Genomic DNA, 20,968 nt, shown 5'->3' with positions numbered 1-20,968 from the left:
TGAGCCATTTTGGAGCCGGTGTCAGTTTCCACTCTGCCTTCAGCGGTGCATTTTTTTTTCCACCCTCCCCTCCCCCCTCCTCATCCTTTCTCCCCTCCCCCCGCCTCTCCGCACGCACACACACGGCGCCCCCCACTCGTCCTCCTCCCCCCACAGCAACTATGAAATAATAATCGTAGTATTAAAGGCAGAGATCGGGGCGAGACAATGGGGATGTTGGCGAGGGAGCCCCGATCCGGATTAGAAACACCTCCCAGCCCCGCAGAATAATACTGATCGCGCCCCCTCCGCGCGCTCCCTCCCCCGAGTGCGGAGCGGGAGGAGGCGGCGGCGGCCGAGGAGGAGGAGGAGGAGGAGGAGGAGGAGGAGGCCCAGGAGGAGGAGGCGTTGGAGGCCGAGGAGGAGGAGGAGGAGGAGGAGGCCGCGAAGGAGGAGGAGGCCGAGGCGGAGGAGGAGGAGGAGGCCGGGCTCGGGAGGCAGCATGAGCCGAGCGCGGCGGCCGCAGCTCCTCTCGGCTGCGCTCGTTGCCCATTGACAGCGGCGTCTGCAGCTCGCTTCAAGATGGCCGCTTGGCTCACATTCATTTTCTGCTGAACGACTTTTAACTTTCATTGTCTTTTCCGCCCGCTTCGATCGCCTCTCGCCGGCTGCTTTTTCCGGGTACGTAGGAGGCGAGGCGCCTCCGGGACGGGACCGGGGGGCGGCGGGGGCCGCGCGGGGCTCGGGCCGGCCGCGGGTGGATGGGGAGCGGCCCCCCCGCGCCTCTCCCGCGCCGGCCGGGAGGGCGCTGACAGCGTGGGCGCCGAGCCCCGCGCCGCCGCCCGCCGCCCTCCGCCGGTCCCGCGCGCCGCCCGGCCCCGCGCGTCGCCCGCGCCCGCGAGCGCGCGCCCGCCGCCGCCCGCCGACTCCCGCGGCGCCGGGACCGACCCGCAGCCCGCGCCGCGCCGCCGCCGCCGCCGCCGCCGCCGCCGCCAGCCGGGCTCGGCGCCGCTCCAGCCGCCGCCCGCTCCAGCCCCGGACGCGCCGCGCGCGGCCCCACGTTTTAGTTCCTTTCTCCCCCGAGCGCCCCTCTACACCCTCGCGACGCACATGGCCCCCGAGAAGAACACTTCTATTTCCAGTCTCTGCGGCTCTCCCCGCCACGGCGCCCTTTGTTGAGAGGTAGATTTTGATGAAACGGGGACGGGTTCCTGAAATCGGGAGCTGCTCGGGTCAAGTGGCTTCCCTCTTCTCCCAAAGAAAGGGCTTTTGAGGGGTTTAAACATCCAGAGAATGCCCTCATTTTATAGGGACGGGTTACGTGGGGGGCAGCGATCCTGCCAAGGTGGATGTTAAACTGGAAAGAGCTCAAACAAAAATGTTATTAACTTAAGTTGGAGGGACACTTGTGTGAAATTGGATGGCTTGTAAGATGGCGGTTCCCAGTTGTTTCCAAGGTCTCCTGCATTTGTGTTTAAAATGGTAAAGTTTTCAAGGTGTTATTTGTTGGGAGTCTTAGATAAGTTCTCTAAACATTACTTGGGACGAGCGCACTGGGAAGTGGGCATTTCAAATTTGGAGCTTTTTTTGGAGTGATGATGGTGACTGGACGTTAGTCTTGCAAGAGGTTTCCTTCTCCCCCCCCCCCCTTCTTTTTTTCTGTTTTTTTTTTTTCTCCTTGGTGACTGCAGTTTTTCTCTCAACCTCTACTATGGGATGCACTTAGAACCTTGACTTAAGTCCACTACGTTTTATAGGTTTTGCTAAAGGTCGTGTTGGTAAAAAGATGCTTTGGAAAAGGAGGACCAAAAAGTTGACTACATATGTTTACACAGTCTTTTGGGTTTGACAGCGATATAGCATGATCTTTTTCCCAGAAATTTACAGTTAATGATTGGAAGTAAACAAGTAGAGAGACTTTGATCATTCTCAATTGCAATAAAAGGATTTAGTGGGCTTAGTGGTCACGGTCCAACATTTGAAAGAGAAGCATGTATTTAACCCCTTCTCTTAAAGTAGGCAAAATTCTGGGCATGTTTATCCAAATCCAAGTGTAGGTTGGTGGTACCTAGAATGTTATGAGTAGTTCAAAGTATGTTTTATAGGAAGCGCAACCCTCAAGTTCTGAAAACTTAAGCTTTAATAAAGACTTGAAAGTTAAGGATGCGAACTGTTGACAGTATATATACTAACTTATGTGACTGTGTTAATATTTGAATTTTATTTTAAGTAGACTGATCAGAATCCCTTAGAGATTGATTTTATGAGCAAATTTACAAACTTTTTAATATTTGAGTTCATTCCTGTACATTTGCCCCAGAGTGCAAAGGTGTTTGAAATAACCTACCTGTGCAAATTATATGCTTAGTAACAGTATCTTTAAAGCCATATAAAAGTCACTACATAGGCATATGTATACACACATATGCTTTTGTAAAAAAAAAAAAAAAAGGCATTTAATTGTACTTGATAAATTAATTAATACTCTACCACCAAGTTCTGAGCTGTGGTTTAAGTACCCAACTAAGCAAAATTCTCTTGGAGTCAAGTTAGTCCAAACTTTACCCATACTTCTACTGGGCTGTGAACCCCAACCGGGGTTATGGAGTTCATTTGCATTTCTTAGATTGCAATAGTCAAGCTGATTGTTAACATAAGAACTTGCTTCTGTTTTGCTTCATTTTGACACTACTGGTGTTAGGCCTCTCAACTACACTGACGGTCCCAACCGAGTATGTTACAGTGGCAAATTTTAACTATTGAGTATTTTTACTGTGGTATGTTTGGTGCATTTTTACTTGCCTGCCTGGCAGTTTCTGTGTTGGAACGTGGAAGACTTTCATTTCTAAGGTGCAGTAGATTGTTTCTTAAATCTACCAAGCATGTCAGATGTCTTGGAAGTCATCCTTAGATTGCCAGGACTTTCAAGTGGTATAGAAAGATAAAGAACTGATTTTTATGTAAGTAACAAAGTGATATTTACTAGCTTTATAGATGGTAATAGTACTGTGGCCAGATTCCTCAGAACTGAGAGAGAAGAGTTGTGTGAATTAAGACAAGATGAATTTGAAAGGTTTTGGTCAGGTACCTGTGCCTTAAATGTTAAAAGCCAACCAGTAGATTATCCTCCACTGAGGTTTGACCTGTGTATTAGTATTTGTATTTGGTGTTTTCTGTACAGTGGAGAAATAAAGGCAACTATTTTTATTAAAGTCCCTTTTTAAACTTCATGTTCAGTAGCATTAGTGGGAGATGCTTTCACAAGGAGATGTAAGTATCACCTTGCTATCTTTCTAGGAAAGGACCTGTGGTTTCACAAGGAGAGTTTTCTTTAAGAATAAGGTTTGTCTTTAGTCAACCACAATGGATGTAAATATTGCTACTGTTTAGGGACAGTGCTCCATCCACAACTTCTCTGCAACCCACTTAGATTTATTTTAACAATATGTGGACAATAGTCTTGTAAAAAAAAGTAATCAAAAGATAACTGAGGAAACACAGGTGAAGTTTTCTGGTTGAAGTTGCCAGTCGCCACTATGGTCACTCTCATAAAAGAGACTTTGTTTTGTTTTTTTAGTACTCTAAAGCCATTAATTTCAGCTATTGAGGTATGTTGATTGGTATTTCCTTCTGCATTAAAATTCCCTAAGAATTAAGACCTCAGTTGCATCTCCTAAGTTTCTCAGGTTCTTAGATTTCTGTTGAAAGCGGTTTTAAGAATGTACTTCAGACAGGTCTAGAAGCTTTGTCCTATTTTAGGTTCTGAAATGAATGAAGTGGAGGGTGAGAAATATATTTTTCCAGAGTACTACACGAAATAATTGACTTCTCTGATTGTCCGCTGGTGTATTGTTGCTGACAGCCTCCCACCGTGACTTTCCTATAATATATGCTATCTATTGGGGATATTATTCCATCGTGTGGGGATTTGTATGGAGGCTAGGTTGAGAAAATGACATTTGTTTTTCTCTCCTATCATTGCTCTGGGTTGACAAGGTGTTGATTTAGCGTTGGGAATGGACTGGTCACATGGTTCTTTACTTATTGTCACTCCCGTACCGATTAAAGTAGTTTGTCTTGCCTCCAGCATAGTTCAAATAAAACACGGCTTTGCCCCCTCCTTGTCTTCTTGTAAAACAGATTTCACTTTTTAGCCTTAGCAAAACTTTGTATCGCTCATCTAATCTGAAGGAGAACTTCATATTAGAGAAGAAAAGTTTAAAGAGGTTCAGTTCAATAAACATCTCTGCAATCTGAGCTCTGACGGTTTCGGACTAAGTGCACAGTTGGCAATTCTCAAAAGGTCCCTTCGTGAAATTTTTGACCTAGTGATTGCTAACAGGGGAGACCGAGTCAAGATCTGAAAGAAGCTCTTCGCACCGAGTCGACTTGGAAAGAGGCCCCCAAGAGTGTCCGGAATGGCCGGGAGTGCGGTTTGCATTTTCCTTTACCACTCGCACACTCAGGGGGCCCCCCAGGCTGCCCGCCCGGTTGCGGCGACTGGTATCCTGCTCCCCAGCGCCGCGGGCCTCGTGGGGCTGCCCCACCCCCGAGCCGCGCAGCCCGCACCCCACCCCACCCCCGCGCCGGCTCCGCCCCCACGCCGCGCCGGCCCCTCCCCCGCGCCCGCCGCCGCCTCCGCCCCGCCGACCCGCACGCCCGCCGAAGCTCCGGGCTCGGCCCGGCTTCGCGCGGAGTTGCAGCGGTGGCCGGATGCCAAGTGTAAGTGTAAGTTGCTATGGAAACCCCGACAGGGGCGAGTTCCGAATCCGGAGCGAGACGGAGCCCGGGGCGCCGCCGGATCCGCCCCTCGCATCCCGGCCCCCGGGCGTCCGCGCGCTCAGGCCCCAGCCCGAGGCCGGCTGGAGGTGCCTCTGCGGCCCCAGCACCCAGCTCCGGAAATGCCAGGGATGCAGATAGGGCAGAATTTGTTTTCCCTTTGTATCGCGTGAAAACGTGCCAGGTTCTGGTTTTTGGAACCGCCTAAAACAACAAGAACCCCTGGGAAGCCAAGTCAATCTCCCGGATTTTCGATTGAAGATCCATAAGGAAGTTTTACAATAAATTGGGAGACCTGGGACAAGCCCTGGCGGTTGGTAAATATCTGCGGGAAATGTGTGGCGTCTGCAGCAGCCTTGGGGCTGCTAGGCTAGAGGACAAATGGAAGAAAGAGACCCGAATACTCTCAGTTCCCAGCCCCCACCCCAGACCTTTTCTTCTCCGTCCTGGAGTGAACTGAGGGACCACAAGTTACTTTACTTGAATCCTTTTTCGTCATTTCAATATAATTGATTGAGGTCTCATTAGTTAATTCCTTCTGTAGAAAACGCTGGGACAGTCCAGCTGTACGAGTTTTATGAACTTCTCAGCATTTCAGAGCCTTCGGTTACTAGAAATTGGGAGATAATCTCGTTTCTCTTTCTGTGGATTATGGCCAATATTTCTGTGTCTTGCAGGGCATTTTATCAAGCAGAAATGCATCGAACAACCAGAATCAAGATCACGGAGCTAAATCCCCACCTCATGTGTGTGCTCTGTGGAGGGTACTTCATTGATGCCACGACCATAATAGAATGTCTACATTCCTGTAAGTGCAAAGTTCTAGACCCTTTTTTGTGTGTCATGTATATTTATTTCGTTTTGATGTTTGAAAACTGTTAACAATTCCCACAGTCCTTGAGAATGTTGTTACAAAGTGATGGAGTCATTTTCTACTCTTGGGTTTGGTGAATTTCTGTTAATGAACATTTTAAACGTGTACTATGCAATGTGTAAATATTCTCAGGATGTTAATTGAGTTAGTTTAGGTCATTGGAAATATCTTTTGACATTTAGCATTTTGCTACCCCTAGTTCTCCATTTTTGATACTAATTTCAATGCTTAACATCTAATTTCTAAACTTACAAGATTTTTGTTTTTCTACTTCTAGTCTGTAAAACATGTATTGTGCGTTACTTGGAGACCAGCAAATATTGTCCTATCTGTGATGTCCAAGTTCACAAAACCAGACCACTACTGAATATAAGGTAAGAAAAGTTTTAAAATTATTGTCTCTAATTGTTATTGGAATTGCATAATTTAGTGAAAGTTACCCTGTTTTATTTTGTCACACAAAATTTACCATTGAATCTCCACCTAATGTGTGTGTTTTGTTCATGAAGGTTGCTCTTCATTTCTTGCCATTTTAATGAGGACTAATTTTAAGCAAAGTTTGGTATTATCAAGGGGGATTTTAAGTGTTTTTTAAAAACATTTTTTTAAACCTGAATTAGTTCTCCATTTCTGCATTGCTTTATTGAGTTTATGACAGGCAGGGATGAGTGTGTTTAAAGTGCTTCCATTTTCTTCTCTTCTGTTCTCTTTCATATTAGCTAATTTAGTAATTTGAAAGACACGCTTCTCTTGATTCAGTGAAATGTGAAGAATTTCTTAATGAATGTAAAAGTATTTTTCCACTGATTTAAAAGGTTACTACTACATGAAGAATTTTTATTCTCATAATTGTTATCTTACTGATGAAGACTCTCACAATCACATAAAATACTATACTATAAAGAAAAAGAATCTATAATAATTTATGAGCATTTAAAAATTTTGAAATTATAATTAATAATTTCTAATTCTTTTTCAGGTCAGATAAAACTCTCCAAGATATTGTATACAAATTAGTTCCAGGGCTTTTCAAAAGTGAGTAGCATGCTTACAAATGAATTTTTACAAAGTATTCATCAGATTTACCTGCTGTGACAAATGTTGAAGTCTTTTTTCCCCCCCTCTTTAGATGAAATGAAGAGAAGAAGGGATTTTTATGCAGCCCATCCTTCAGCAGATGGTAAACTCTTTAGAGAGGGAAAAGACATTTTATTTGGCGGGAGAATTTATTATATAATAAATAAAAATTGAATTTAACTTTTTAAAAGTACCATTTCCATTTTCCTACATATGTAATATTTTAACCAAATGTTTAATTTTAAAATGGAATTTCAAAATGTCTTTATAGCTGCCAATGGCTCTAATGAAGATAGAGGAGAAGTTGCAGATGAAGATAAGAGAATTATAACTGATGATGAGATAATAAGCTTATCCATTGAATTCTTTGACCAGAACAGGTAAATTGTGTTGGAAATGTGTTTTATGCTAATCTGTTCATAGATGCATTGTTCCACTAATAAAATTGTGTTTCTTAGATTGGATCGGAAAGTAAACAAAGACAAGGAGAAAGCTAAGGAGGAGGTATGTCCCATGTTGCAAAAACATACAGAGGAAACATTGTTTGGATTCTAGATTTTATGAAGGTGTATGTTGCCCTTTAGGATATTCTTAGGCTAGATCATGCTGTCAAACAGAAAAATGATTGTATTTGATGATAATAATTAGATAGAATTTGCTCTATATATGATTGTTATGCTTATAAAATACTTTAAGTAATTAATGTTTTGATGTATTTAAAGTTTTCTTATTATATGAGAAATCTCCTTACTTTATATTTAAGTAGTAAACTCCAAGTTGAGAATTTAATCAGTCTCAGCTTTGGTATTCATACTTTGTATCATATTGAGGCAACTTAACTGAGATTTTTTTTCTTACCCGAAAGTTAGAAATTTTTAAAAATAACTTTCTAAATGTCTTCTTAGGTGAATGATAAAAGATATTTACGTTGCCCAGCAGCAATGACTGTGATGCACCTTAGAAAGTTTCTCAGAAGTAAAATGGACATACCTAACACTTTCCAGGTATCTTCTTTATAGTTTTTGTGCATTTAATGTGGATTTTTTTTTTAATTCAATGACTTTTTCCTTTTTGGATTCTGAACCCCCAAACAGATTTTTTATTTTAGATTTTGAACTTAATTGGAATTGTCTATTACAGTGTTTGGTATAAATTTTGTTTTATGCTATAAAAACAAATTCCGTAGTAATTTCAGGAAATATTTTTCCTCATTTGAATGTCGAGAGGGATTCTTTCCTTGTCCAGCTGTTTGAAGAGAATGTTTGTTAAAGCATTTTTGGATTGCATTTAGATGACAGAAAAAGTCTCTATCTGTGTTCTTCATGGTACTTAATAATTGAAATACTATTTTCCAATAGATTGATGTCATGTATGAAGAAGAACCTTTAAAGGATTACTATACACTAATGGATATTGCTTACATTTATACCTGGAGAAGGGTAGGTAGCATAACTAATACTCTGAGATTATTGTGGTAAAACTGTATTTAAAGAGGACTGATCTTTTTTCCCCCCTTTTCACATTGTAGAATGGTCCACTTCCTTTGAAATACAGAGTTCGACCTACTTGTAAAAGAATGAAGATGAGTCACCAGAGAGATGGACTGACAAATGCTGGAGAACTGGAAAGTGACTCTGGGAGTGACAAGGCCAACAGCCCCGCAGGAGGTGCCCCCTCCACCTCTTCCTGTCTGCCTAGCCCCAGCACTCCCGTTCAGTCTCCTCATCCTCAGTTCCCTCACATCTCCAGCACTATGAATGGAACCAGCAGCAGCCCCAGCGGTAACCACCAATCTTCCTTTGCCAATAGACCTCGAAAATCGTCAGTAAATGGGTCGTCAGCAACTTCATCTGGTTGATACCCAAGACTTCTTAAGGAAAAAAAAATTTTAAATCCCCGATTTATATAGATATCTTCATGCCATTACAGCTTTAGAGATGCTAATACATGTGACTGTCGTCCAATTTGCTTTCTTTTGTAGTGACTTTAAATTTGGCTATAAAAGATGGACTAGATGTGATACTCATATGGACGTTAATGGAAAAGATTGTTCCTCTGAAGAGAATTGGTTTCTGAGAAGGCAGGCAAGATGTTTTTCTGTGTGTTAGGCAAGATGTGAAATGGTTTTTGTAACCATTGTTCAGATTTGAAAAATTCTGCAGTGGATATAAACATTGGGCCATAGTTTGTTAATCTCAACTAACGCCTACATTACATTCTCCTTGATTGTTCTTGTTATTATGCTGTTTTGTGAACCTGTAGAAAACAAGTGCTTTTTATCTTGAAATTCAACAAACGGAAAGAATATGCATAGAATAATGCATTCTATGTAGCCATGTCACTGTGAATAACGACTTCTTGCATATTTAGCCATTTTGATTCCTGTTTGATTTTTACTTCTCTGTTGTTACACAAAACCGATCAAAGGAAAGTAAACTTCAGTTTTACAATCTGTATGCCTAAAAGCGGGTACTACCGTTTATTTTACTGACTTGTTTAAATGATTCGCTTTTGTAAGAATCAGATGGCATTATGCTTGTTGTACAATGCCATATTGGTATATGACATAACAGGAAACAGTATTGTATGATATATTTATAAATACTATAAAGAAAATATTGTGTTTCATGCATTCAGAAATGGTTGTTAAATTCTCCCAACTGGTTCGACCTTTGCAGATACCCTATGTTTAAGCCTTATCAGCATAGAACATTTTTAATGTGGATTTCTAATTCTAAATTCTATTCCATTGGAAGCAATTGGCAAATCATAATACTGATTTTCTCTAGTAATACATGTTTACTTTTAAAATTGTTGCAGTAAAGAAAAATTTTTAACTAAAGACTTTGGGAACAGTGTCTTCATTTCCTATTGCCTTTGATGGAATGAATGTGTTTTTAAAATGCATATTGATCACTGTAATTCTAAAACAGATTTTTAAGTAAACCAGCAAATTTCTGGAAGAAGGCATTTTATCTAAAATTATTTTAACATATGGTTTAGCAGTTACTTCAAATTTAAGGAGTTGCTTTAACAGTTATAAACAATGACATATGCCCTCTCTCTAATATCTTGAAATAGAAGCAATTTATTTTTAGCTTCTCCAAGGTATTAATTTTTAAATAGAGTGAACATGTTCAATTTAAAATATGAATAACCACAGCCATTTTCAGTTTGTGTTTTGCTTTGGTCGAACTTGGTGTATGTTCATCACCCATCAGTTATTTGTGAGGGTGTTTATTCTATATGAATATCGTTTCATGTTTGTATGGGAAAATTGTAGCTAAACATTTCATTGTCCCCAGTCTGCAAAAGAAGCACAATTCTATTGCTTTGTCTTGCTTATAGTCATTAAATCATTACTTTTACATATATTGCTGTTATTTCTGCTTTCTTTAAAGATACAGTAAATGAAGTTTTATGAAACCACAAAATACATATATTTTTATTTTGACCTAAATTTGTACAGTACCATTGTAAGTGTTGTTTCTAATTATAGATGTAAAATTAAATTTCATTTGTAATTGGGAAAATCCAATAAAAAGGATATTCATTTAGAAAATAGCTAAGACTTTAATAAAAATTTGATACGAAAAGCACAATGTGCAGAAGTTTTGGAAACCCTACTGTGGATTACAACAGGTAAAACTAAAGAGAATCCATTGCTGTCTTAAATAGTGATGTTGCTAAGAAGTCCATGCTTTGTTGTATAATTGCTTGATAGCCCAATTGAAAGATGTATCTGTTTATTTACTCTACAATCTTTGAAGTAAAAGTTACCCATGTTTGCCAATTTTGGTGAATTTAACTCCTTTTTGTAGGCTTCTAAAGTTTTTCATGATGTTATCTAAGAAAGAAAAGCTAGTGGAAGTTTCAAATGATAGTTTTACTTTGGATGATCATATATAAAGAATGAAAAAATATTTTTCAAAGCCTAAAAACTTCAAATGCTAGTGGACCTGTCACTTGACTTACACAAAACCAAGCTGTGAGATCAACATGGAACTAAAAGACTTAGTATCTCAACCTTTTAATGATGGACTTATTTTTGAAATTGCTTATTAAAAATCAGATGTTACATTTATGACTCACTTAACACTTTTACCATACTTGAAAACATAAATTTATTTTGTTCGAAAGGACTTTTTTCCCCTACTCCATTTGAAAATTTCTTAAGCGTTAAAGGATATTTCATCTAAAATGTCTTTGTCTTTTAATAAAACAGAAGAAAGATTATAATGTTTTGCATTCTCCCATAACCAACTTTCACAGTTTTGACAATTAAGATCTAAAACTTTTGCTAAACTACCACTTTAAAAAGTTTCAATCTTGTAATAACCCATATCAAAGCTGTTAATTTTTGTAACTCTTAGCAGTAAAAGCAGGGTACGTGAAAAGTAGGCTTTAAATTTGGCTTTTGCTTCTGAAAAGTATTCTAGGATTCTATATCACAAAGTTAGTGCTACCAAAATATTCCACAGAAAATGCCTAAATTGATTTCACAGATTTTAGCTTAAATGCAAAAAAGGGGCTGGTTACTGTTGTGTAAATAGCGATCTATCTTGCTTTACACATGCATACCTCTTTACAAATACTTTTTTGCTTTTAAAATTGCCGGCCGCTAATTGCACTGAGTGGGAAAAAAAGAAGCTGCCCTTCAGTTGACTTAACCTACCAACCATACTGCTTCGTTTCCATTTTCATCCATGCAGATGTTAGGATTTCTGGAGGTACAATGCAACTTGCAGAGTAAGCCTGAAGGGCTTTCCTACATCTTTCCCTCTTATTCTTTCCCCGATATTTGTGTTTCAGCAGACACATGGTATAGGCCTATCAAGATCAAGTTTTATTGTGAAATCTCAATAGGAACCCATGTGAAATGCTACTTTACACCGGCCAAGAAGAAATGAAGATGTTCGGTTTTTTAAAAAAATAGCTTATGGTCATCTTTTGAGGGGATGGGATCTTAATTTTACAAAAAATCCACTTGGGACCTAGTCTTAGAATCTTGGGGTGATGGAACTGGGTTTTGGTTATTTTTTTTTCCATTTCTTTTATATTTTAAATATTTAGTAAATACATCTTTTTTATTTTCCCTCATTGCCTATGGAATGATAGTTGGGAATTCTGATTTAGTCTAGTGCTTGTATGAAATGGAGGCTACATCATATTCTGAAATACGTGGTTGTTTCCCTCACGCGGTCTTCCTTGCATTTTATCCAAAGCTAAGGTCTTGAGGAAATTACATTTAAGAAGATCCTATTTAACAATAGTATATATTTTAAAGACCTCTGATATGCAAAGAGCACAGAAGGCAGCTCCTGCATAAGGCTTTTGGGTTAGATAGCGTCATTTCACTTCAGAATGTTTCTTCAAGTATAAAATGAATAGCACAACAGGTGGTTATTTCTAAGATCGCTCTAAAAAAATCCTGACTCATCCCAAATAAAAACTTGTATTAAATTGGGACCACAGAATTCAGATAGGTCTTTACAAGAAAGAGAAAGTATTACATGTTAGAATCTCCTAGTAAGTCAGATTTGGGAAATAACCCCGCGAATACCTTGAGCCTGTGGATCTGCTTGCAAATCTCAAGATTGTCCAGTTTTGATTATGAAAGTCTCCGAAAATGTTTACACAGTAGAGTGTTTCCTGTTTCCGCAGTTAATTTAACGTTTTTTTCTTCTTTTGGTTCTTGAAACGGATTTCCTTTATTTGCACCAGTTTCTTTTTCTTAGTGTGCAATTTCTAGAGTTCTCACATGAAGACTTCACTGTCAACCTTGTCTTCATCAAGTCGACGACATCAAGTCATTTATCACTGCAAAAGCTGTTCTAGGATCCTTGTGAGTTTTCTGAAGAAGTTCAACCGCATGTGGAAAACTCATCCCGAAATTTCATTTAACCCTCCAAATAAACAGTAAGGACTCAGTAAAACTTCCAATGAGTTAAATTACCCCCATTCTTCTGGACTCTTAAAATATACCTTCCAGAGACTTATCAGAAAGAACTCCCCAAAATAGCAGTTGTCATTCCCCCAGAGTCACCTACATTTCAGTAAAAATATTACTTCTTGCTCTTGATTGCTGGGCCATCCTAAAATCCAACTTCACAGAGAACATGCTTTCAAGTTCGGTGCCGATTTGGTGCTCACAGTTCTGCCCCCTAAGTCAGCTAGAGCTCAAACTGAGAGAAGAGACTCTGGAAGGCTGCGGACTAGGATGTTTGGGAAGCGCGTGGAATATTGAGAATATTGAGAACGAATGGGAACGTTACCGAGATGGATAAAGACGTTACTGGAGATTGAGAAATCTGTCCAGAAACTACAGTGTTTGGTCTAAATGCCCCCCAAAGTGGAAGACGCCCAAACAAAGCCGAAGACAGGAGAGCACTGCGCGGCTTGGAAGAAAAAGCGGGGAGCGAGGATGACTGGGGTGAGATGGGCAGCGGCTTAAAAGAAAAAAAAAAAAAAAAAAAAGAGGAAAGAAAGGAAAGTCTTCTTATATTCTGGTGCCCCGCGGAAAGGGCACGGGACGACCGCCTGGAGAAAATGAGCTCCCTTTCCTGGCCGCGCTGTCTTCTCGGTCAGGAAGCCTGTACCAAAAGGGCACGTTAAGGAGGAAACCGCCATTCTCCCTGTCCTTATTTTTCAACGAGCCGCTCTCGGAGGAGTGTAAAGAGCTACAGCCCAGACCTCGGTTGCCACGGCGCCGCGGGGGCTCCGCCAGGCCCTACGAGCGAGCCGAGGCCGCGGGGCGCCGGGAGGCCATTTTGCGCGTGCGCCTCTCGCCTCGCGCCGCTCTGGGTTCGGCGGATTTGGATCCCGCCAAATTTGAAAGCAAGATTCTCAGGCCCCACCGGCTTGGGAAGCGGCGAAAAGAAGTCGTTTCTCCAAAGTCGGAACCTGTGGCAAGGGGCGGCGACAGTGGGGTGCGCGAGGCCTCACAAGGTGGCCACCTTCCTGCCGAAGGCTTGCCCACTGGGCGAGACATCGGCAGGTCGGCCGGGCAGCGGGGCTCGGCGACCGCCCCCGGGCCTCGAGCTCAGCGCGGATAGGACAGGACCCGCGTCCGGGGAGGGGGAGGCCAGAGCGTCGCCCGCGAAGTCCGCAGACGCGCGTCCTTGCTTTGCCCCCCCCCCCCAACTCCCGCTTCAAACCCTATGCCCTTTCTCCTTCAGCAACAAGGTGCCCTTGCAGTTTGAGTTTTTACTGGACAGACTGCCAACTAAATAACAAAACGTAAAGCTGCCATCTTGAAGGTTCCTGAGGGCCGCGCTTCGAAGGCGGCGACGGGGAAGGCCAATGGTTCCAGTCCCCTGGGTCTTAGCCGGGTGACAGTGTCCAGGATGGGGTGGCTTCGCGGCAGGAACCTCAAGATCTGGGCAAAGGACCGCACCTTGAAGACCCAAAGGCGACGCCTAAATAGGTCTCAGGACCAGGCAGACCTGGGAGGTTTGGCGCCCTCGCGCCCTCGGCGGGGACAGCGGCTGGCGGTCCGCGGCTGGGACGTCGTCTCTGAAAGACGCCGGGACGCAGCGGGTTTCCGACAGAGCCTGCGCCGGCCGGACCCCCAGGCTATAAAGGCTTCTCTGACCCGGGCCTCCCACTGGCTACCCAAAAGCCGGGAGAGAAAGGAACAACCTGCGAAGGGTAGTCGGGGTAACGGCAGAGAAGTGAAAGCGGCCTAAAATGGGCGACGCCGAGCGAGTCCTCTTTATCAGCGCAGCAGACTGCAGGAGCCGCCATTTGGTGGCGGATTTTGGTATTTCAGTAGCACGTTGTGCTGAACGTCACAACTGGCTTGTAAACGTGGCAGGGTCATTTTTAAACCGCGCTTTTTAAAAATTCAAAATTTCCCCTAACCTTCCCCCTCGGGGGGCACTGGACGCCCCTCCCCCTCTCCCGGTGGGCCGCTCCGCTCGCCCCTCGACCCGGGGCGGGGAGTGTTTCCTCGGGGCGACGGCGGCCTCCGCCCGTGCCCAAAGGCCGGAGCGAAGCGTGACAGGAGCCCAGCGCACACCTAAAGGGGTGTTTTCCTCCCGGTTTGTTCCGAGACGGGGGCGATTGCGAGCCCGCGGCTTTCCTCTCCCCAGTGCGGAGACTCTCCTTTTCCCGCGGTCGTGACGGCGTTGTCTTCTCGCGGGCGGGCATCGCGGCCCTGGTCTCCCGCCTCACACCTCTCGGGCGTGAGGAGCCCGGGCCCAGACGGAAGGAAGCCACCCGACGAGAGGCGGCTCCTCTGGGAATGCCAGGTTAGGATCCCTCGCTCGAGCTTCCAGCTCTCCCCGGAGCCTTTCGGGGGCCGGGAAAGCTAGACAAATCCGTACAGTGCCAGGAGGCCTGGGGTCCCTCAGGGCTGCCGGGTCTTCGAGGGTTTCCATTAAAAGCCCCCGAAGCGTGAGGCGCCTCCCGAGAGGAGAACAAAGGGCCAAGGGGTGAAGGCGAGGCGAGTCCGCGCGCGCAGCAGCCCTTTGCTCCGCCGGGCTCGGGGTCGGGGGCGCTAGCAGGGCTGACTCCGGCCTGGAAAGCAGCCGGTGGCCGCTCGGCAGAGTCCGCGCCGCCCCCAACACTCCCCGGCGGACTGAAGAAACCCCAGTCTTCGAGCCTGGGCTGCCATGTTGCATTCACAGAGGGCGCCAGTAATTTGACGCTTCCGAGGCAGCGACACCCCCAACCGATGAGCCCTTCTGCCCTCCGCGCCTCACAGCTGCGGTCAAAGCCCGAAGGGACCGCAGGGCGCGGGCGGGAGCGAGGAGAGCCTTCTGGGCTGCCGAGCCGGCGTGGCGGCGGCGCCGCAGCGGCTTCCCCTTAGCCACCTTCCTTCCAGGGGCTGCAGGGCTGCGCGCTAGGCAGAGGCTCGGTTGCCAGTAGCAACCACACGACGGCGATCCGCAGCCAGGGCCGCCGCCGCAGCCGCTGGTACCGCTGCATCCTCGTACACCTCGGGGTCGAGCTTTTGAAACTCTGGGGGTTGCCCTCGTTGACATCCCTCGCCCCCGCTCGGGGTCCTCATCCTCCGGGACCCTCAGCTCGGAGCAAAAGCCCGCTCCCCTGGCTTGGCCCTGCCCCCACGGCAGACAATAGGGGCGGCTCCGAGAGCACGCTGCAGCGCGCGCCTCGCTGCACAGGCACCTGAGCCCCCGAGATAGGGGCGCTTTGCTTAGTCCCTGCCCCAGGTGCCCTGGTCTCCAACTTGAGCTGAAATGCTTTGTCAATGACCAGTCTAGTAGAAAGCTTTTCTTGACGTCAGAAATAAGGATGGTGGTAAAGAAAGAAGTCAAGGCAAGACGCCCTCTCCTTTTCTAGTAACATGGACACAAAGAAGAGCTTACGGTTCTATCTGCTCTTGGTAACAGTGGATTTACTCTGGGTTAGAACCACAGGAAAACGCTACAGTCTTCGGTCTATTTTGTCTACCACGAGTATTTAGCGTTTGTTCCAACATCACGTCCAATTACTTGTTATGCAAAAGTGGATGGAGCATTTCCCTCTCCATTTCATTTGATGAACCACATCAGCTCTTGGCAGTGTAGACAGAGTGGTGTGATGTATTTAAAAAAAAAAAAAAAGATTGACCTCAATCCTCAAGAATCTTTCTGCCTTTCCTAATATCTGTGGTTCTAGGACACTGATTTAATTTTTTTAAGCAGAAACTTTAGTATTTTAAACAGGTTTTTATTGAAGAAAAATCTTCAAAGTATCCAGGTATCCAGCACAGTATTTTATTTAGCTAGTAGGGTAACTTGGGAAATACGTGCATTGCCAAAATTTCTTCACTCTTGATAACTGTCCCTTCTTTGAATAGTCATTAAGTTAGCTGAGTGTTCTTCAAGGATTAAAATTTCATGTAAATCACAGATATGCTGAAATTTCTAAGTTTAAAGCGCCTAGAGGACAAGCACCTGTCTTATAAATCTTTGTGTGCTCCAGAGTCCTTTTAACACAACTCAACAAATATTTAAATTTCCAGAGGATTCCAGAAGTTCGACAATCCTTATTTAAAAAAAAAAAATTACTAATAACTACTATAAAGCTTGGATACCTGTAATGAACTCGGTGAAAAGCTTAACATTTTTCCAAGCTAGTGCCATTAATCATATATTCTCATTCATGCATATTTTTACCTAATTTATTTCAAATGTGGTAGGTTGTACTAAAATTATCTGACAAATGTTTCCAGAATTCTAAGGAAAATAATAAATTGTATATAAGAACTAGTAACTTTGGTATTTTCTCACTTAAGTGTCTGAGAATTGGTTAAATAGCCATATGCAAGATGAGATTTTAAAGTGGCTTTCATAGTTTCACATGGCACAAGCATGACATTAACTTTCTTCATAATTCAACAGGAATACTTAAGGGGCTAGTATGGGATGTTGCAAATCTATCAAGGCAATCAGTGCATCTTGAAATATCCTTTTTAATTTAAATCAGCTTTAAAACATACTGAAAGTAGTTAATATGTCTTAATTATATCTGATGGTAAACTTAAACCAACACACATCTTCAAATGACTCTTAGGTATGATGTTTTAAAAAGGGGTTCACTTTCGAGCTCCACAAAATGTCAAGTTCTTAAATAAGAGATGGTAAACTTAAATCAACACACATCTTCAAATGACTCTTAGGTATGATGTTTTAAAAGGGGTTCACTTTCAAGCTCCACAAAATGTCAAGTTCTTAAATAAGACAGTTTACTTCAAAGAAGAAAGTTAGCACTACTTGGTTCCTGGAGGCAACATAATGACCTGTAGCTAGCCCAAACACCCCACCACCACCTTAAAAATAGGAAAGCAAGGCTTTAGTGAAAAGTTCCCTTCTACGGTCTTTCAGGAAAGAAAAGCTCCAACAACTTGCTCTGGACCAAGTTAAAGAGATTATCTCCCTTTTTCATTACAACTGTGTCTTTCAGTGAATTGAAGGATAAGATCAAAGTGCATTCATATTCATGTGAATTATCGCTATTGACTTGAATAATGATGGATTTCATTGTTTTATTTAAACTGAAACCAGGAATGCTGCTTTTGAGTCTACACCACTAAGGCTGTAGAATTTCTTCTGTGAGGACTCAAAAACCAAGCAATTAGGTTTGACAACCACGTCATTTCCATAATGTACTTCCGTACAGAGGGCTATTTATTGGAATCGGTTACATTTCTATAGAATCTTACCACGCAATTTTTGACTCCTTCCCAACCTTCTGGGTGTGGGGGAGAAACCCTAAGTTTAATAAACATACTACCAAAATACTTAAGTGTAAATCGTACTGGGAAGATAAAGTGATGTTGAGAAAGCATTGAGTTCATGAGTCAGAAAATTAACGTTATCAGTAATTAACTCAGGACCGTGTTTTTGCATTGAACATGATTCATTACAGTTTGTTTTCTAATGTAACTGAAGAACTTGGTCAGAGTAAGCTTGGGAAAATGTGTTTACCAGCTGCTTTCTAAATATGCCTCGTGACATTTTTTCCTCTGGAGAAAAAGGTTTGAGATGCAAAGGACCCCACTCACTTTTACCAAATGCTCATTCTACTCATTCACCTATTAAAATTCTTATCACTCTGGAGAACACCCCTAAGGAAATTAATTACAATAAAGTAAGTTTACAACAGAATAATATAAGCATTCTTTAAAATAGACTTAAAAATGTATTTCATGGACTTTAATATACCCAATTCATATAGGTTCTCTAAACTGAAGGAGAGACTCTAGTGCAATGCAGTCTACTATATTACCATGGTCTGCAGTGGGTTCTGGGGATATCCTTTCCCACAAAAATAACTGATTCCAGTTTCTTAGTATCACTCTAAGTTCTTGCCTTACATTTAAAGCATCATGCATAAGCATCACTTTGTAAAATCAATGTTTTTTAATCTAACTGTGCTGTTAATAGTCTCTATCTTCACTGTCCCCATTTGGTGTCCATAGTATTGCAAGACACTCTTTAAGCCAAAAGTATGCTAGTAAGTTTGTTTCTATTTGGGATTTGGCCATAAACATTCTGGCATTATTTGTATACTTCTAAGTTTATTTGTAAACTTTCAAGAACTTTACTCTTGATTTATAAAATGATAAGCAATCACATATTCTTTCACCATAGGCTCTATTCACTTCTAGAATAAAAAGCATTTCTTTATAATTCATTTTCTATCTTGCTAATGGGTATTTTCTTCATATAGGTGGTCATTAATCTTCCATGTTATCCATATGAAACCTTTATTCTTCACTTAAAAATAAATATGGGGTAACGTCTGAGTAAAAAGCAAATTAAAATAACCCAGCCTTAGCAATATTCAGGTTTTTCTCTGGAAGTTCAAGAAATAAGATGACAGGAGTTGTATTTTATAGCTTACTCCGGCTAACGAGAATGCAAATTTTAGTGCAATTATCTCTTCTTAAAGAATGAGATGCTGTGCCACCGCGTCTTACAACCTAGTCTATGTTTTAGCGGAGCTCACTCTCAGCTCTGATAATCTCTGTAGGGGAAACCGACAGGCAGAGTGGATAAACAGCCTATGCCATTTTTGTAAAAGCAGAAACCTTGAACTTTTTCTCTCATTACTTTTGCAGTATTTTTGAGGGGTCAGAGCATACAGTTAGTTATTCTTCAGAGTAATCAATGAGCAAGAAGTTTTGGCTCCGGACTTGATATAACAAAATGACGTCAAAAATTTAAAAAAAAATGAGGCTCGCACATGCGCAGTGAGGTATGGCTTTTTTCCCCCCCAAATAGCTTTTGGCTCTTCCACCGGCCTCTGGGATTTGGCCTGCACCACGGGCTCTACGGAGCTGGCTGAAGTAAGGTGGTGCAGGGTTCCCACACCCCACTCGTGGCAAAAAGAGTCCGAACGTCCTTGCTCCCCGCAACGGGGGCGGGGGGACCTCCCTTTAGAACTCCCGGTAGGAGAAAGTCAGGGAGAAGCAGGGCCGACCGGAGCGGCCACGGCGAGTTTTTCCGGCTGCGCCAGCGCTGCGGGGCCTCGGCTCCGGGGTTCAGGTCTCCGCCCGCTCCCGGCAGGCCCCCGAGAGTTGGCCACACCATTCCTGGGCCCATGGGTCAGCCGCACCGCACGGAGGTTCGGCCGGGACCTCTCCGTGAGAGCCTGTGTGGCGGTGCGGTTCTTGCTGGAAGCCTGGCCCTGGGAAGCAAAACGAAAGGATAGAGGCCTTCTTTTTCCTGCAACCTGCCCCCCCGCAGACGCGGGTTCTAGTGGACCCGCGGCCCCTTCCCTCAAGATACCCCGGCCCGCGGCCCGCGGAGCTGTGAGGATGCACACAGAGTGGGACTCCTCCCACCCCGCCCCCACGTCGCTCGCACCCCTGGGCTTCGCAGCCGCGGAGCGCACAGCGGGCCCCGGGAGGCCCCGCGGTAGGGAAGCAGCCGCGCCGAGCCTGCGCCGCGCTTCCGCACTCGCGCCCTCGGGCGGGACGCCCCCGCCTCTTCCTCCTGCCTGCACCCCGGAGCCTGATTCCCCGCGTCCCCTTTTCCGCCTATCTCAGCGATTGACGGCGGGGCCCTCGAGGGCTTCTGAGCCAAAATACGGCCCGACCCCAGCCCCAATCGGTTCCCGGCTCCCCCTCCCTCGTTAGAAACCGAGCAGAGGGGCTCTTTGGAGTTAGAGAAATTGGGACTAAAGGAAAAGCCGAGAAGGTCCCGGAGTACTGCATTCTTCTTTCCCCCTAGGACCCTCACACCCCATCAACGCTGAATACAGTTGCCTGCCGGGACCAGCGCCGTCGAGCCGGGAACCTGGCGTCCACCCGCCTGTGTCCAGTTATGCGGTGCCAGCCAAAAACCTTCAGCTCCTGGCTGGCGGAGCAGCGGCGCAGCTGTGGCTGGACCCGCACTTGAGGGGTGCAGGGGCCGAGTCCTCCCAGGTCCTGGACCGCATGCAGGCGGGGTGGGGTCCTGGGGTCGTTTCCTACGTGACACTTTACATTTTTGTCTACTGTAGCCCGTTCTAATAAAAAGGTGGTTTAGAACTGTATCTACCTTTTCTGAGACAAGTGCAACAACACCAAGATTTTAGAGATGGGGGAGGGGCGCATGTTGAGAGGGAGTGGCTGATAGACATCTATGCCAGGGGGCTTAGAGTTTTCTATCTGGTGATGCGGGGTTTGGGTACAATTTTTAAGGAAAACTCACTTCCTTAAAAAAGTATTCACATCACGCACACACACAGGTACACACACCAATAATTTGTTCTTTTTTAATGCATGTCCCAGTGCCTATTTCAGAATTCTACATTAATAGCATC

At 44.1% G+C, this 20,968-nt stretch overlaps 1 protein-coding gene across 5 annotated transcripts; it reads left to right on the top strand.

Annotated features, from left to right (window-relative positions):
- The first annotated feature begins 520 nt into the window (after positions 1 to 520).
- On the top strand, positions 521 to 10,502 carry BMI1 (BMI1 proto-oncogene, polycomb ring finger). 5 transcript variants are annotated; one of them, XM_059183946.1, is made up of 10 exons: positions 521 to 660; positions 5,436 to 5,566; positions 5,910 to 6,006; positions 6,612 to 6,667; positions 6,762 to 6,812; positions 6,981 to 7,089; positions 7,168 to 7,213; positions 7,615 to 7,713; positions 8,068 to 8,148; positions 8,238 to 10,502. In XM_059183946.1, the coding sequence occupies exons 2-10, from the start codon at positions 5,455 to 5,457 to the stop codon at positions 8,565 to 8,567; spliced, it is 981 nt and encodes a 326-aa protein (XP_059039929.1). In that variant the 5' UTR covers positions 521 to 660; positions 5,436 to 5,454; the 3' UTR covers positions 8,568 to 10,502. The 5 variants fall into 5 exon arrangements, with proteins under 5 accessions (XP_059039929.1, XP_059039930.1, XP_059039931.1 ...); XM_059183947.1 differs by lacking the exon at positions 521 to 660 and adding an exon at positions 1,028 to 1,161; XM_059183948.1 differs by lacking the exon at positions 521 to 660 and adding an exon at positions 4,616 to 4,701.
- The last annotated feature ends 10,466 nt before the right edge of the window (positions 10,503 to 20,968 follow it).

This window comes from Mustela lutreola, chromosome 8, assembly GCF_030435805.1.
Source record: "Mustela lutreola isolate mMusLut2 chromosome 8, mMusLut2.pri, whole genome shotgun sequence".
Classification (NCBI taxonomy): domain Eukaryota; kingdom Metazoa; phylum Chordata; class Mammalia; order Carnivora; family Mustelidae; genus Mustela; species Mustela lutreola.
This window is presented reverse-complemented; position numbering and strand designations above follow the sequence as displayed.

Excerpts from the sequence above, each read along its gene's own strand:
- BMI1 (XM_059183946.1), top strand. The coding sequence starts at position 5,455 with ATGCATCGAACAACCAGAATCAAGATCACGGAGCTAAATCCCCACCTC. Across the intron at positions 6,668-6,761 it reads AGTTCCAGGGCTTTTCAAAA|ATGAAATGAAGAGAAGAAGG; the intron begins GTGAGTAGCATG and ends CCCCCTCTTTAG. Across the intron at positions 8,149-8,237 it reads ACATTTATACCTGGAGAAGG|AATGGTCCACTTCCTTTGAA; the intron begins GTAGGTAGCATA and ends TTCACATTGTAG.